This window comes from Parasteatoda tepidariorum, chromosome 5, assembly GCF_982258835.1.
Source record: "Parasteatoda tepidariorum strain Cologne lab strain chromosome 5, Ptep-v5.0, whole genome shotgun sequence".
Taxonomy (NCBI): Eukaryota; Metazoa; Arthropoda; class Arachnida; order Araneae; family Theridiidae; genus Parasteatoda; species Parasteatoda tepidariorum.
The window spans coordinates 14388441-14406747 of record NC_141759.1 but is presented as its reverse complement, the minus strand read 5'-3'; the positions used below and the strand labels follow the sequence as shown (position 1 = coordinate 14406747).

Sequence of the window (18307 nt, the reverse complement as noted above, 5' to 3'; positions counted from 1 at the left end):
TATTTACTAAATAATTTCTTTTTTAATTTGTATAATTTCTCCATTCCGTTCCGGCAAATCCGTGGGTAAAATTGTTTGCTAAAAATTTCTTTATTAATTTATACAATTTTTCCATGTGCAAATCCATTTCGGGCAAATCCGTGTTAAAATTATCTATTAAAAAAAAGTTTTTTTGATAATTTAAATAATTTTTCTATGTGCTAATCCATATTGTGCAAATCCGCGGCTAAAATTATTTGCAAAACTGGCAATTTATGTTTCTCTTTTCCATTTTATATTTTTTCTTAAATAAACATCTATCTTTCAAAACTATTTATGATCAATTTTTAAAATTATCCAGTATAATATTACCTTGCGCACATCCATTTCGGACCCATCCTTGGTAACTAACAAATCAAAGCTCAGAATAACAAATCACTTCAGCAGTGCAGTAAGAACGACACTTTAAAACCCTCTTGTTGCACTCAATTTGCGCTTTTGTTTTTATGTTTTGTTTTCATATTTTGTAATCTGGCAATCTTTCTGCGAAAACATTTTTAAATCATTCTTGAAAAATTTTCTGTCCTTGTTAGTTGATCTGATTTTGCTACTCGCTTTATAGTCCCTTTTAAATGTTTTTTATTTTACTTTATTTTCTGTTTTTACATGTTATTTTTACTTTTTGTGATCTATTTTATTTGTTGTTATTTTTATAAAAAAAAATTTTGAATGCTCCTCACACTATTGTATTAATATATTTTGCTTTGGCTTTATTGATACAATATCAGAAAACACTCTGCTTTGCGGATATAATCGTGTGGGCTGAAGAAAAGATTATATCTTTTTTTTCCCGGTTTTATTTTTCCAGTTTTTTAAATAAAATTTCATCCTTTTTTTTTTCTTTTTTAATATATATATTATATAAACTGTTGTTTGTTATTTTTTACTTATTATTCCCCCCCCCCCTTTTTTCATATGTCTATAATTTTTCTTTGTTTTATTCTTCATTTTGAACTTATCTAATGAGTTCTGTTTACTTGCAGCTTAAGTGCAATAAATGAAACTTATTGTTTTTCTTAACTTTCTCTTCGTGTTTTCTTGTATTTATTTATTTATTATATATATATATATATATATATATATATATATATATATATATATATATATATATATATATATATATATATATATATATATATATATATATATATATATATATATATATATATATATATATATATATATGGGGAGAGTGTGAACTAATAGTAGGAATTTATAATGAAAGGAGAGTGGTATCGAATAACTATAAAGTATAAATTTGGCTAAACAAAAAAAAAGTGTAAAGTGGACCGCACGTGCTAAAACGTAATGTTCTTCATTGAATTTATCTGACACAACAATTATAAAATATTTAAATGTGCCCATCAAACTATCTTTTTTGTTCAAATAGAGCTATAAGTTAGAAATTATAACCGATGTTATTTTTAAAATGTGTGAAAAACTGAATAGTTTATAGTAAAATTTAAAACATTGACTAACGTTAAATCCATCAGAAAATTCCATTTCGTTTTTCGTTCATCCCTATTTAATGAATGAATTAATATTTGAAAAACTGTATTAACATAAAGTGTCATCCACTACAAGTTTAAAAAAATGTATTTGAGCTTGAGTGGAAGAATATAAATTATTTTAGTAACTATTGAAAATTTGAACAAAATGTAAGGGGAGTGTGAGCTAATAGTAGGAATTAAAAAAAGATGACATGCAAATTATTTTTCATGCAATGGAGAAACCATTTAGTTTAACTCTAGCTTTTTTCTTTTTTTCTTCTTTTTTTTTCTTTCCTTTTTTGACAGTTGTTTCATTTTGATCTTATTCACAGGACTTGCAACTTTAATCCATATAAAAACAAATGATTTATCACGAATGAAATAATTATAACTTTTCCAAAAACCAAATTTGTCAATAACTATTTCAAGTTTAAAAAACATAGTTTAAAATTGTCCACCAAAAAGTTTTTACTTCAGTTGAATTATTAATTTTTTATAGATGACTTCAGAACCCTTTATAATAGCAGAAAAATAAAATTAGTGAAAAATATACATCACAGTGTTAATAAAGAAATATTTATTGAAATGGTGCACCTTAGGTCAAAAAATGGGTGATATAATGTTATAGCAATAATGTCACAGTCAATTATAGTAATGATAATGTCACAGTAATTTTTCTCTTGCACTCCACCACCTAAATTGGTTTCAAACCTACACCAGTATTTGGTTGGCCGTCATTGGTTTGGCGTAGGGATAGAGTTTAATAGCATTTAATTAATTGGTATATTAATTACAAATTTAATTTTTATAAACAAATATTTTTAATTGGAAAAAAACACGTTTGCGCTTCATTAAAAATTGAATCAGAAACTGAAAAACCAAAATTTTCGAAAAAATTAACATTACATTTGAATTACAGAGAAATCGAAAGAACTATTTAAAAAAATTAATTTATTTTTATTTTTTTGAGGTCAGAACAATTGTTTTATTTGTTGAAGTCTAGCGTTATCTTTCAGGCATAGGTTATTATTTCAGTTTTATCATCGTTATGTTGGATATTCATTAGGTTATTATTTTCAGATTCGCTGGTCATTATCATTAGGTTATTATTTACAGATTAGCGCTATATTACAGATTGAATCACAAACCGAAAAAAAGTGATTTTAAAAAAAAAAAATTCATAAGAATTACAGAGAAATCGAAAGAACTATTTAAAAAAATTAATTTATTTTTATTTTCTTGAGCTCAGAACAGTTGTTTTATTTGTTGAAGTTTAGCTTTATCTTTTAGGCATAGGTTATTATTTTAGTTTTATCATCGTTATGTTGGATATTCATTAGGTTATTATTTTCAGATTCGCTGGTCATTATCATTAGGTTATTATTTACAGATTAGCGCTATATTACAGATTGAATCACAAACTGAAAAAAAGTGACTTTAAAAAAAAGAAAAATCGCATAAGAATTACAGAGAAATCGAAAGAACTGTTTAAAAAAAATAATTCATTTTTACTTTTTTGAGCTCAGAACAAATATTTTATTTGCTAAAGTTTGGCATTATCTTTTTAGGCATAAGGCTGTTTCTAATATATGTGCCCTAGAAATTGCAAGTAACAATAAAAGAAAATTTTAAAAAAATATTAAGTACTTTTTGACAAATATGGGCATTTTTAGAAAAAGTACACACGCAGCATGGATCTTCGCTGAAACAAACTCGTTAGAAAGAACTATAGCAGAATGGGACAAAATACCCCTGTGACTTCAGAAAAACAAATTGTAAAGGGATTTTCATGTGATGTTTAAGGGATCAAAGTTGCAAATAAGTGGCAGCAAAGTTTCATAGTTACTTTACTCACAATAAAATAAAGCTGAAACTACCAACTGACAAAAAATAATAATAAACAGTCAGTGAGACTTGTATGTGATAACATGAGATACAATAACATGAAAGTCACATTACGACCATCTTTATCATCATTTAAAACGGTCACACCTGTGACTGCGATTGCTGTGACCTCTTCTGACTTTTTTTATCTGTGCTACCTGGGGAAATGATATTCTAAATTAAATGCGGGAAATGAAGCAATCCAACAAAAGCTATTTCATTGTAGGTGCTTAATATATTTTTATTATCTAAAGCAATAAGATCGGCCGTTTTCGTTCTTAAAGTACCAAATTTTTATTCGGAAATAGTTTTTTTTTCTTCTTTCTTTTAAGTTTAAGCATGAGGAATGATAAATGAGGCGCTTGTGAGAAGTAATACTTGAATTGGTATAGTTTTTCCCCTCGTAAGATTAAACTATCCTAAAAAAGAAAACTGCCATACATTTTCTGAGATTTACGTTTCGAGGAAGAATATAAACGCAAAAAACAGTTTCGTATAAGCTACATAAGGAAAATAAAATAGAAATAGAACTTACGTCAAAAATAAGTTCAAAACTCCCGAAAAAATAAAAGCAATCAAATTACTCGGAATTTCTGCATTTTACTGCTTTATGGAATGTAAAAAATTAATGTAAAGAAGTATTTCGGACACATATTTTTATCGTACGTATTGTTTCCATTTCTTCGAAAACTTATTATAAAGTAAGTATAAGTTGATCATTAAATTTCACTATGTTTCATGTATGCATATTTTTTGTTGAGATTTCATGCAAAATAAAACTAGTTTTAAATATAGAATAATTTAAAAAACGTCCCGCAACGTCACAGCTTTAAAAAAAATTCATTGCATGATGTTTATGTCAAAAAAAATTGTGGCTGAAAAGATTATTTTCATAAGAAAGGAAATTATATTTAAGGAGGTATTTTTTGAAAAATGAAGGAAAAAGACTTATTTTTGTTTCAACATATGTTCTTAAATAGATTTAAGAAATACTTAAATAAAATATAAACCGCTAAATATACAATAAATAATTGTTTTTCTACAATATGAAATGATTAGAGTGCAGGACAATATATATTGCGCAATAAAAGTTATTATTATTGTCATTATTATTTATATTATTATTAGTAGTAGTATTTATATAATTATAAACATTATTATTTGTATTATTAATATTACTTTTATATTATTATGTTGTTGTTGTATTTCGGTTGAAAAACTCAATATGAAGCCCATATGAAAGAGTTCATGAACAGAAAATTAATATCTCAATTTATTTTCCACTTCAATTACGTTCCATACAGAGTATAAAATTTTAGTGTTCAATCCCGGGCCAAATTATTTGACTTACAATAAGATTCCATTAAAAATCTTAATTACCAAGTGATGCGGTTTTATTCTTTTTACGTGACTGAAATCAGTTACAGTTTGTCAACTTTCATTTGTAAAGAAAAAAGGCTTTTAATAGGTGTTTCGGAATTTCTATTTATCCCTCTTTAAAGCTGTGAAATCGATTTTAGAAAATATTAACAGTTACGCTGTTACTGTATATTTTTATAGAACTGCTGACAAATCTCTCGTATGGGGCGAGTCTACCCATTCTACTAAAATGAATGTTAACATTGTAAATAATCAAATTTTACTATTAAATTGTTATTTTAGTTACTATATAGGATATTTAAGAAGTAAAATTCATAACTTTATTATATATTCCATTTTTTTTATTCATAAAATAACACAAATTGAGTATTTGATCGATTATCACATTTTGATCACAGTTTTGTTTTTATAATCATTAACATTATAAAATAGCATTTTTTCCTGATTATTGTTCATAAAAATAAATTAAAAATTATATAAATTTACAATTAAATAATTAATAAATAATAATTAAAGATTATTAACAGAATCGAAATTCAAACATTGGGAATCATGAAAAATCCTTTCCCCATTCTTTTGGGAGGTAATAATAATTTATAAATAATAATTTATTTAACTTGCATTAAATAAAAAAAGTTAATTTTGTAATATAAAAATTTAAAAAATAGGCAAAATAAACATATTTTATATTTACATTTATATTTAACCTATAAATTTTCTTATTAATGATAAATTTATCAATGCAGAATTAAAATAATATACTCAAATTCATTTAAAATGACTTAATTTCAATGTAAGCAAAGTTCTAAATTATATTATTATGCTTTATTAAAACTGAATACGAATGGGTAGACTCGCCCCGCGAATTCCGGCTTTTTGTTTACAACAGCAAAACTTACATTCTTTTTGTTTTTTTTCATATAAAATTAATGTGATCTCAGTCTTAGATAAGTTTATCACTTAACCAAGGTGAAAATAGTAATAATAATAATATACTTACGGAGCACCAACTAAAAGTTTGCTGATTTTCAATACAAATCTCTCAAAAGACGTTTGAACAGGTCGGTTAAAAAGACACCAAATAAATAAAAACGGATCAAACTACTACAGCGCCATCGTCCTTAGAGTCTGAACTAAGTCCTCCGGTAAAAAAAAATTTATATGCAATTTAAAATAGTGAAAATTAAATAAAACTAAAATGGGTAGACTCGCCCCGGTTTACGGTACGTTAAAGATAAATACAAATTGAAAGTATATAAAAAATCTCCATAATAGAAACCCATCACATGTATGTTTAAATATAGAAGTTGCATATAAACTCGTGCGAAACATGTAATTATTAAAAAAACTACAGTGCGTCTAATAATTTGGTCTAATTATTATAATATACTAATATAATACCTGATATAATAAATATTCTATATTTATTATATTAGGTATTTTATATTATTATATTTATTATATTACTTATACAATGTAAGTATATATATAATAGTTTGCTGATTAGCGTTAAAAAAAGGTAATTCGAAGTCAATATTGTGTATTACAACATGGCCATTTATCTCCCCTTGATATTGACCCCTAATATTCAAATTGAACCACATATTATATTACCGGATAATAGTGTACCCCACCAGAGGAAATTATTATAGGCTTTTTAGGAGGTACACAATGTGGTCCTATAGGTTACTGTCAATGTATATACATGTTGCAATATGGGCGTATATCTCATCTCAATATTGATCTATAATATTCAAATTAGACCACGCATTATGTTACCGGGTAACATAATATGTACCCAACCAAAGGAAGTAATTACAGGCTTATTAGGATGTACACAATGTAGTCCTATAGGTTACAATGTAAGTATATAGATAATAGTTTGTTGAATGGCGTTATAATGAGGAAATTCGAAATCAATATTGTGTATTAAAACAAGTCCCTATATCTCCGAGTACTGGTATATTACCGAAATATTACCGAGTACTGGTGTATTCCACCAGAGGAAGTAATTATAGGCCTATTAGGGGGCTCACAATGTGTTCTTATAGGTTATTTTGTATGTATATTTAATAGCGTTAAAACGAAGAAATTCGAAGTCAATATTATGTATTATCACATGGCCCTATATCTCCCCTTAATATTGACACATAATACTCAATCAGGTCCACGTATTATATAACTGGGTACTTGTAAACCCTATCTGAACAAATTATTTCTTTCAAATTAGGCGGCCCCCAATGTTGGCCTATAGCTTACTATGTAAGTATAAATATAATAGTGTGTCTAATAGCCTTAAATTGAGAAATTCGATGTAAATATTCCGTTTTACCACATGGCCCTATATCTCTCCTTAATATTGCCTATATTGTTCAAACTGGGTCATGTATTATATAACTGGGTTCTAGGGAACCGTACCAGAGGAAATCATTATAGGAAATAATTATAATTTTTTTATTAAAAAAACAAGCAGACGAACTGTTCCAAAAATTTAAAAAAAAAAGAAATAATGGATATCAAACTAATGTATTTAAATTCTATATAAAATCATTGAGTTAATTATATGTAATAATTATTACTGAATTTATTTTTAAAAAAATTTTAACTAAATTTATATTTTCATCAAGTGCAAATCCGATTCGGGGAAATCCGTGGCTGCGCTATTAATTTCTATAAAATCATAGATGTTAAAATTTTTTAATTAAAATTCAACTTAATTTTTTTCTTTCTTAATCTTTTCCATATTTCCAGTATAATATTTTGTTGCGCATGTTCAGTTTTGAGCCAATCCAAGATTAATAACAAATCAAACGCGCTTCTGTACTTCAGTAAGTACGCGCCATTAAAGAATCCTCCATTTACACTTCTATTTTCATATTTTGTAATTTGGCAAACTTGTTACGGAAATTTCTTAAATCATTTGTAGGAGATGCTATTAAGTGGAAGTACATATGAATTTGCTACTAGCTTTACATATTACATTTCATGTTTTTTCTGTTTTTTCTTGAATTTTCATTTTACATTTTTGCTTGGTATGTTTTATTTTGCATTTTTTGTCAAATTTGTTCTATTTTCGTCTTAATTATTTGATTCTTCTCACACTATTGTTTGATATATTTTGCTTTGGCTATTTTAATACAATATTAGAAAGCACCATTTCTTGAGGATATAATAGGTGAACTGATGACGAGATTACATCTTTTCCATATTTTTTTCGGCTTTTTAATTTTTTATTATCTTTTAAATTTTCTTATCTTTTTAGACATTTTTTAAATATATTTAATTATTATTATTATTATTATATATATATATATATATATATATATATATATATATATATATATATATATATATATATATATATATATATATATATATATATATATACACTGGTGTGCAAAACTTAAGCAGCAAGTGCGTTTTTTGTCATAACTCTACAAGAAATCATCCGATTGACATGAAATTTGAATATGATGTACATTATTTTGTATTTAAACGATGGTAAAAGAAAAATGGCGCAGAAATGAATATAAACCTTAAAGTAGGGCATGGAACAAAAAAAGGCTTTATTTGACATATAGTGGCGTTACACATGATTGCCTGAAGAAGCGTAAGTACAACTGGCAGATGTATGGGATAGTATGGGATATGCCCTCCCCTTACTGTAATTGTTGCTTGGCATCGTCTCTCCATGCTAAGCACTAGATTATCCAGGAGTTCTTGGGGTAAACGTCTCCATTCCTCCTTTAACGCATCTTTCAGCTGATGGGTGTTACCAGGAGGATACTGTCGCGTCGCAAGACGTCTCCCTAATGCATCCCACACATGCTCTATGGGATTTAGATCTGGAGAGCAAGCTGGCCAATCCATTCGTGTGATATCTTCACTTTCCACTAGCTCTTGAACATTAGCAGTACGGTGTGGCCGGGCATTGTCATCCATAAAAATGAAGTCTGCTTCAATGGCCCCTCGGAACAGACGCACATGGGGTAGGATTACCTCATTGCAGTAGCGGTCTCCAGTTACAGAACCTCGGTCGAAGATCTGAAGCTCAGTCCACCCGTTCAACATAATGGCAACCCAGACTACAACTCCAGGACCACCGTAACGATCTCTTTCCGCGATGTTATTGGGATGAAATCGAGCTCCAACCTCTCTCCAGATCAACTGACGTTGAGAATCGCTTGCAGCACTAAAACGACTCTCATCTGTGAAGAAGACGCGACTCCATGGATGAGGTGTCCAGGTTTCGTGTTCTCTGCACCACTCTAAGCGGTGCCGCCGATGGCTAGCTTTTAAAGGTATGCAGCGTTCAGGACGTCTAGCAAATAGGCCGCCTTTGTGGAGGCGTCTGGCCACTGTAAATCTTGATACTTGTCGTCCTGTGGCTGTGCACAGTTGCTGAGATATGGCGCTCGCTGACTGAAAACGGTTTCTTTTCGCCTGGAGGACAATGTAACGGTCATCTCTTGGTGTTGTTTTCCTTGGACGGCCACCACCAACTTTCTGAGCAGCTGTACCAGTAGTTTTAAAGGCATTCCAAGCACGAGAAACAACACTTTTGTTGATCCCGAACTCTTGCCTTAGATCCCGAAAGTCCTTGTTATCAGCATTATAAACTTATATAAAGCAATTTTAATACAAACAATATTATAAACTTATATTAAGCGAGGAAGCAATATTATTTAACATATTACTATAGGGCATTAGCCGGAGATTAATCTCCGTATCCGAAGTACGCGTGGCAGAGCTTAACTCGGGTAGACTATATTTGAGGGAGCGTTAGTTGAGGTACACAGATTCTATTCATGATAAATTTAGACAGTATCCAACTGCTATTAGAGAATTCGGTGCATCTGAGAATATTCAAGCTTAACGAAGAAGTGAGTTGTTTTCTTTTTTTTCTTTTTTGTTTTTTCCTTTTTTTTTCTGTGCTTACTCCATTAATTTTTGTTTCCATTCAAAATGCATTTTATTGGGTTTATTAACTTTGCTCATATCGGGTTCATTGCAATTTTATAACGTTTCTGCCGATGTTTTGTTGAAATTTTCCAATGTCTTATTGAAATATCATTATATTTCGGCAACCATTCCTGTTTACCACGGTGCTCCGCGCAAACAGTAAAGGCGCTAAACATAAGTCGCCAATTTCGCCAAGGCGCACCCTCAAGTATATTTTTACCCCTAACTGAAATCATTGTTGATCTTATAGGATGCCGTAAGCTCCCTATAAGGTGCTTCATCTCCCCCCCCCCCCAGTAATTTAAATTTTAAACTGAAAACAATTAAAACCTAATGAAAAAATAACTTTAAAATATGGCAAACAAATTAAAACATGTAATATTAATAAGTTGATGCTGAGTAATATTTCAAAAGCAAATACCATATCAAGTAATTGCCCAATTCACTTCAATACTGTCAACTGACAAAATATTTTAGTTTCAATCAGACAAAAGCAAATTATATAATTAAAACATATGCAACTGAAATTCGACAAATTAAATTAAGCAATTAAATTTTTTTTGTCATATTGAATACTAATTAAAAAAACAAATGTAAAATGAAATAATTATGTTATCAATGATCAATAAACATTTTTGTCTGAATTGTTATAAGAAAATAAAGTGAAAACAATAAAATTAACAATTATTTACAATAAATCTCAATCAATCAATATTCACAAAACCTAGCTATTTAAATTTTTCATTGATTTTTTTCCACATCATTTTGTGTACCAATGATTTGCACTTTTATGCATTATTTAAGAAATATCTCAAACAAATATGAACTGTTAATTTATATTTCTGGCTGAACGATTTTTTGGAAGAAAGTAAACAATTAAAAGAAAGGAAAAACAATGATAAAATTAAAAATTATTTACAAAACCTCCTTATATACAGCATTTTTTGTCAATTTCTTTTCCATTTTGCTCATTTTCATTGATTTTTCTTTTCACATTTTCTTGTGTACCAATGATTTGCACTTTTATGCATTATTTAAGAAATATCTCTAACAAATATGAACTGTTAATGTTTTGACTCTTTTTATAATTTCAATAACAGATGGCGCCAGTGGTACTGTTAATCAAGAAATATTTTGTTTTTGTTATTTTCTTTCCTTTTTTTTAGTTTCAGTTTAGATTTATTCATTATGTTGGTAGATGAGTAATATTTATGTTTGGCAATATGGCCATTGAAATTTCAATTACTCATTTATAATTCAATGAAAATTATTTCAGCGTTATCTATAAATCATGCTCTGATAATCAATCAAAGAAATAAAGTATATATCCGGTAAGATTTCGAAAACTTATTTGTTGTGCTAAGTTGTCATAATTTTCATTTTCCCACATTGTATTAGTTTCTATAATTTTAATAATATTCTACTTAAATTTTATGATTTTTCCATTATATAAGTTTATGATTTATTTAAGATTCATTCCATTTTTTGGTCCTTCGAGACCGGAGTGAAAAATCTGAGCTATTGTTTATAATTTAGTTTCGATTTCAATTAAGAGAGCTAGATAAAAGTATTTTATATTGCTCTAGTTAACATTGTTTTTTTGATCTTATTTTCGGTCCGTCGATAAATATTTTGATCATAAATCTTGTATTTTGTAATTATAATGGAAACTTTAAAGAAAAGACGTAGTATTTTGAAAGGTAAAGTAACGCGTATAAACAATATTCTGAAACCGAAATTTGTGTCTGGGGAAATAGAAAGAGCGGAATTAGATGTTTTTTCGGCTCAAATGAATGAAATATGGGTGGAGCTTAATGAGATTCATACGGAAATTATCGTTTCTTGCAAGAATGAGGAAGAGGCAAGCAATATGAAAGAATTTGATGATTTGGCATCTAATATTGATACGTTGCGAATTAATATTGCACGGGAAATGTCGGAATTGAAATCAAAAGTAAACAATACTAATAATGGCGGCATTTCTCTACAAGATTCGAAACCGAAACTAAATGAATCTTGTTTAAAGTTGCCCAAATTCGAGTTACCGAGTTTTTATGGAGATTTCAATAATTGGATGTCATTTAAAGAATTGTTTTTGAGTTCCATAGATAAAAATCCAGAATTAACAGAACTTCAAAAATTTCAATATTTGTTTGCTAGTTTAAAGGGTACTGCACACAAGCTTATTTCAGGATTTTCGCTCACAGATGAAAATTATAAGCACGCTTGGCAGACTCTAGTTGCGAGATATGATAATAAACGTGAATTAGCGTTCGCGCAAATTTCAAAACTATTTAATCTAAAGACAATTAAGTCTAATTCTGCGGTTTCGATATTTGAAATTTTAGATTCGTGTAATGAAGTTATTCGAATTCTTTCAACTTTAAAGTTAGAAGTTAATCCTATGGTAGATGTTATTTTAATATTTTTTATTTTGGGAAAACTAGATGATACACTAAGGCAAAGATGGGAATTATCTTTAACTAAGATATTCCAACATTTTTAGAATTGGCTAAATTTCTTGAGCAACAAGCAAAAAGTATTTCAAATCAAACAGAATGCAAGCCAAGGGTTCTTCCTAAAAAGGCTATTGTAAACAATGTGGTTGTAAACAAAACCGAAAATTTATGCAATATTTGTAATGAAAATCATTCGATTGTTAATTGTCCCATGTATAATAAGATGTCTGTTGATGACAGGTGGAAGATAATTAAATCTAAAAGGCTGTGTATAAATTGTTTAAGAAAATTTCATATGGCAAATAAATGCCGTTCTACTAACACCTGTAAGGCATGTCATAGAAAACATCATACTTCATTGCATAGATTTTATTCTAATTCTGAAGAACCTAATGTAAGCAATACAGTTTGCTATTCTAATTCAAATTTAGATAATGCCAATTCTGAAAATGTTCCTACAGTGAGGGAAAACATTCAACTTAGCACAACTTGTCTAAATTCTAATAGTGTAGATAGTAATACTTTATTATCAACAGCTTTAATAAAGGTTAAAAATGCTAAGGGACATTTCGTTAATTGCCGAGCGCTGATTGACAACGGCAGTCAGAAATCTCTAGTGAGCAAAAACTGTGTTAAAAGACTGCAATTATCAAAGACTGTTACAAATCATTCGATTTCAGGAATTAATAATACGCTAGTAAAGTCTTCTTTATCTGAAGTATCTTTGGTCTTTTCTCCACATTTTAATAAGAAAATTTTTTGCTGTAAAGCCTTGATTGTAGACTGCATAACAAGTGATTTACCGAATTTCACATTTTCTTCATGCAACTGGCCACACCTGCATGGTCTAATGCTTGCAGATCCAACATTTCATGCAACTGGTCCAATAGACATTCTGTTAGGAGCCGACTTATACGCTGACTTGCTAATTGGAGAACCAATTTTAGGGAAGAAGGGTACTCCAGCTGCACTCAATTCTCATCTAGGCTGGCTATTATCGGGAAGAGTGTTCTCAAACTCCAATAAGGAAAACTCCTTTGTGAACTGTCATCTTACCTCATCGTTGGATTGTCAATTGGCTAAATTCTGGGAGCTCGAATCTTTACCTCAAGCTGAACTGAAATCAAAGAATGATTCAGATTGTGAAGCATTTTACGAAAAAACGGTTGCTAGAGATCCATCTGGACGTTATATTGTGAGAATACCTTTCAAACATTCTATAGAATTTGGTGACTCAGCTACTCAAGCAAGTAAAAGATTCAACTACATTGAAAAAAAACTAAGTAAGAATAATGAACTTGAGCATCAGTACACAACTTTCATGTCGGAATATCTTCAACTAGGTCATATGGAAAGGGTTCCTTCCGACGAACTGATTAAGGAATCAACATTTTATCTACCTCATCATTTCGTTATTAAAGAAGACAGCAACACAACCAAACTAAGAGTGGTCTTCGATGCGTCAGCTAAGGATTCTTCAGGGAATTCTCTCAACAATGCATTGCATGCAGGTCCTCGTTTTCAGCCCGAATTATTTTCTCTATTACTAAAATTTAGAACTTTCAAAGTTGCATTTACTGCTGACATCGAGAAAATGTTTCGCCAAATTCGTATTCATGAAGAGGATGCTGATTACCAACGAATACTCTGGAGGTTCAAACCTGATGAAGAAATCCAGATATACAGATTATTAACTGTCACCTATGGGACAGCCTGTGCTCCCTATCTTGCTGTAAAAACACTTCAACAACTCGCTAAGGACGAAGAGAAAGCTTTTCCTGATGCTTCAAGAGTTCTTAAGGAAGAATTTTATGTTGATGATCTGTTATCAGGTACAGATTCCATCCCCAAAGCCAAAAATCTAGTTTCAAACTTAAAATCACTTTTGCAACGAGGAGGTTTCAATCTCAGAAAATGGTCGTCTAATTGTTCAGAAGTTCTATCAGATCTTTCCAAAGACTCTCTCTCACAGCAGTACAATGTTATCATAGAAGAAAATCAATGTCAGAAGGTCTTAGGACTGTATTGGAATACACAGCAAGATACTTTTCAGGTGAACATTTCATTTCCAGAGATAGTTACCTCAAAAAGAGAACTGCTTTCTGTCATAGCTAGGATTTTTGATCCCCTGGGCTTTCTTTCACCTGCCACAATCATCTTAAAAATTTTGATGCAAAGCCTATGGAAAAATAAATTAACTTGGGACGAACCTTTAACCGAAGAGCTCTTATGTGTCTGGAAAACCTTCCAGGCTGAAAAGCAGGCTTTAAAGGAAATAGCAATTCAAGGAAGACTGGTGTCTGTAAATAATTTAATCATTGATGCCCAGTTACACGGATTTTGCGACGCCTCACTCAAAGCATATTCAGCTGTTTTTTATTTGAAAGTAGTGGATAACGAAAATAGAGCTTCAGTGAACATAGTGGCAGCAAAAACCAGGGTCGCCCCTCTGAAAACAGTATCATTACCTCGCCTCGAACTGTGTGCAGCTCATTTGCTAGCAAAATTGTATAGTAATCTTCAAATTTCGATAGATCAAATTTGGAAGCAAGTGTTCTTATGGTCGGATTCAGAAATCGTTCTGAGTTGGATTCGATCAGACTCTTTAAAGGATCAGTTCGTAAAAAATAGAGTTGCAGCCATAACATCACTTACTAATATTGGCGACTGGAACCATGTGGCTGGAATTACTAATCCTGCCGACTGCGCCTCTCGAGGAATTTTTCCAAAGAAGCTTAAGGACTTGGAACTTTGGTGGCAGGGCCCGGAGTGGCTATCTAATACAAATTCAGCATTCACCGAAGAGGTTAAACCAAACTCTGTTCACACTTCCAACCCTGACACTTTAATACATGCCTCAGCAGTTGAAAGTAATTCGATGCAAGAGTTAACTCAAAAATATTCATCATTCAGCAAATTAATAAGAGTGATTGCTTGGTGTAAAAGATTCGTGTTCAACTCGAGAAATTCGGAAAATCGGATAAACGGTTGCCTTCAAGTTTGTGAACTGGATAATGCTCTTATCGCAATTATTAAAGAAATTCAAAGGGTGGAATTCAGTGATGAAATTAAGTCAATCAAAAATAAAGGCTGTGTTCCAAGAAACTCTAAAATAATAACCCTTTCACCTTTTCTAGATTCTGACAAGGTCTTAAGAATTGGTGGGAGACTCAAAAATTCAAATCTGTCACTGTCGGCTAAACATCCTTTTCTTTTGCCGAAAAGTCATCATTTTGTCACGCTTATTATAGAATATTATCATAAGCTTTCGTTACATTCTGGCATTTCTGTAGTTTTATCTTTAATTCGGCAAAAATTTTGGTTTCCAGCTGGGAGAAACACAGTAAGAAAGATCCTCAGAGGCTGTATAACTTGTTTAAAGGTAAATGCTGTTTCTTCAAACCAGCTCATGGCCGATTTGCCTCGTGATCGAGTTATTCCATCTAAACCTTTCCAACGTGTTGGGTTGGACTTTGCAGGTCCAATTTCAACCAAACCAAATTTACCAAGATCTAAAGTCACCTTAAAGTCGTACATTGCACTTTTCATTTGTTTTGCTACGAAGGCTGTCCACTTGGAACTTGTCTCTGATTTGTCAACAGAAACCTTCCTAGCATCCTTTCGTCGATTTATTGCTAGACGAGGGTTGCCATCTGATGTATACAGTGATAATGCCACAAATTTTAAAGGAGCCAGTAACTATTTGAAGTCTGTGTTCAAAATTGTTCGAGACAATTCAGTTCAAGATTTGTCCAGCAATCTTCAAATCTCTTGGCACTTGATTCCTCCAGCAACACCTCATTTTGGCGGACTCTGGGAGTCTAATATTAAATCAACCAAGAGACACCTGCTGAAAGTATGCGGCTCAGCTACACTGAATTTCGAAGAACTGGCTACGCTCTTGTGTCAAATTGAGGCTTGCCTCAATTCACGACCGTTATGTCCATTAACATCAGAAATAAGTGATCTAGAGGCTCTTACCCCTGGACATTTTATTGTGGGTGCTCCACTTCTTTCATTGCCTGAGAGAGACCCATCACCATCCGTGTGTCTCAAGTCTAGATGGTCTTTAATTCAAAAACTTCGTGCTCAATTTTGGATCAAATGGAGTAAAGATTATCTCCAAACTCTGCAAGCAAAGTCTAAATGGACTGTTTCTGGCTCAGAGTTTCATGTTAGAGATTTAGTTCTTCTCAAAAATGACAATGTCCCACCTCCATTAAAGTGGACTCTTGCACGAGTTGTGCAGGTATTTCCTGGAAACGATGGTATTATTAGGGTTGTTAAATTAAGAACAGCTCATGGAGAAACCACCAGGCCTATCTGTAAAGTATGTCCATTGATAAAAATTAACATTTCCACCTCCTTGGGTGGCAGGATGTTTTGACTCTTTTTATAATTTCAATAACAGATAGCGCCAGTGGTACTGTTAATCAAGAAATATTTTGTTTTTGTTATTTTCTTTCCTTTTTTTTTAGTTTCAGTTTAGATTTATTCATTATGTTGGTAGATGAGTAATATTTATGGTTGGCAATATGGCCATTGAAATTTCAATTACTCATTTATAATTCAATGAAAATTATTTCAGCGTTATCTATAAATCATGCTCTGATAATCAATCAAAGAAATAAAGTATATATCCGGTAAGATTTCGAAAACTTATTTGTTGTGCTAAGTTGTCATAATTTTCATTTTCCCACATTGTATTAGTTTCTATAATCTTAATGATATTCTACTTAAATTTTATGATTTTTCCATTATATAAGTTTATGATTTATTTAAGATTCATTCCAGTTAATTAATATTTCTGGCTGAACGAATTTTTGAAAGTAAGTAAAAAATAATTAAAAGTAAGGAAAAACTATGATAAAATTAAAAATTATTTACAAAACCTCCTTATATACAACATTTTTTATCAATTTCTTTTCCATATTATTCGTTTTCCTTTAAACGTCTTGACTCTTCAACGTTTCTTCGCCGCGCGTTCCGCCGTCGCGTATTGATAGCACTTCGATTACTTTCCAGGTAATTTTATGCTGCTAAATTATGTTCAGCGTTATGTCGCCGGTGATATCGCCTAATCGATCCATTTTTTATAAAAGTATTTTAAAGTAAACTCTGTTCAATATACTATTTCACACATTCCATACAAAATAAAAATCGCAGCAAGATTCAGCGGGTAAGTTTAGCTGTAACACTTCTGCAGACGGCATTATTAAAAATTATTATTTTTTCACACACATGCGTTCTCAATTTTGATTGGCCGTTACTAACCAGAAGTCTTCTGTGATTGGCTATGTGTTATCATTCCACTCTCTTCTTATATATAAACTAGTGGGCTGCACCCCCTGCTCGCTAACACTCGCCAACCCCCGAAAAATGCTACGCAATCTTATATGGTTTGCTTCGCAAACCAAGCTCACTTCGCTCGCTACTAACTTAGGTACATTGCAAATGCACAAAATTCTAAGAATTCAAAAGAATCATTCAAATCCATATAAAAAAAATTTTTTTAATTACATCTTTTTAGTAAATACTAAGTCAATAAAATAAATTTGAATTCAAATAAATGACATGCAATTCGTTAAACCTATTAGAAATGTGCTATAGTATAATTCGTGATATAAATCAAAAATCGTCAAATAAATTCGTAATATATAAATTCGTGAAAAAAAAGCGCTTTCGATAAAATACTAAAATAAAGATCTATCGACAAAGACTACTAATTTCTGCCTAGCTTAATAGTATGAGATTGCCGCAGCTGATGCTCTCTGGTTACTTCAGTTTCCGTTTTTAAAAGCGCTATATGTTGAGCCACCTCATCTAGATTTGTCATGTGACATTTTTAGCGGCAATCATTGGTCTATTTTCTAGCGTTGCCATTCGGCGAGTTGTAATGAGGCTTTTTTTGTCGCCGTGTAAGAGAAATAATAACGTAAACAAAACAAAGCAAACGTTGCTACCGACGGAAAAGAAATACAGCCAAAATTTGGGAGCCACGTAAGAGAATTATATATATTAGGTTATTACATTATATTATTTAAACAAATTTGATGAGTTCACAACCGTAATTTAATATTTTCTTTTACGAAA

The 18307-nt window shown here is 30.8% G+C and overlaps 1 protein-coding gene across 1 annotated transcript in view; it reads left to right on the top strand.

Moving 5' to 3' along the window:
- The first annotated feature begins 11418 nt into the window (after positions 1 to 11418).
- The window catches only part of LOC147808590 (uncharacterized), a 46641-nt gene continuing 39752 nt past the window's right edge, over positions 11419 to 18307 (top strand). Inside the window, exons 1-3 of the mRNA XM_087162628.1 lie at positions 11419 to 12016; positions 12262 to 14267; positions 14466 to 16544. Of these exons, the coding sequence (XP_087018754.1) occupies positions 11419 to 12016; positions 12262 to 14267; positions 14466 to 16544 (4683 nt within the window). The remainder of the gene's footprint in view (positions 12017 to 12261; positions 14268 to 14465; positions 16545 to 18307) is intronic.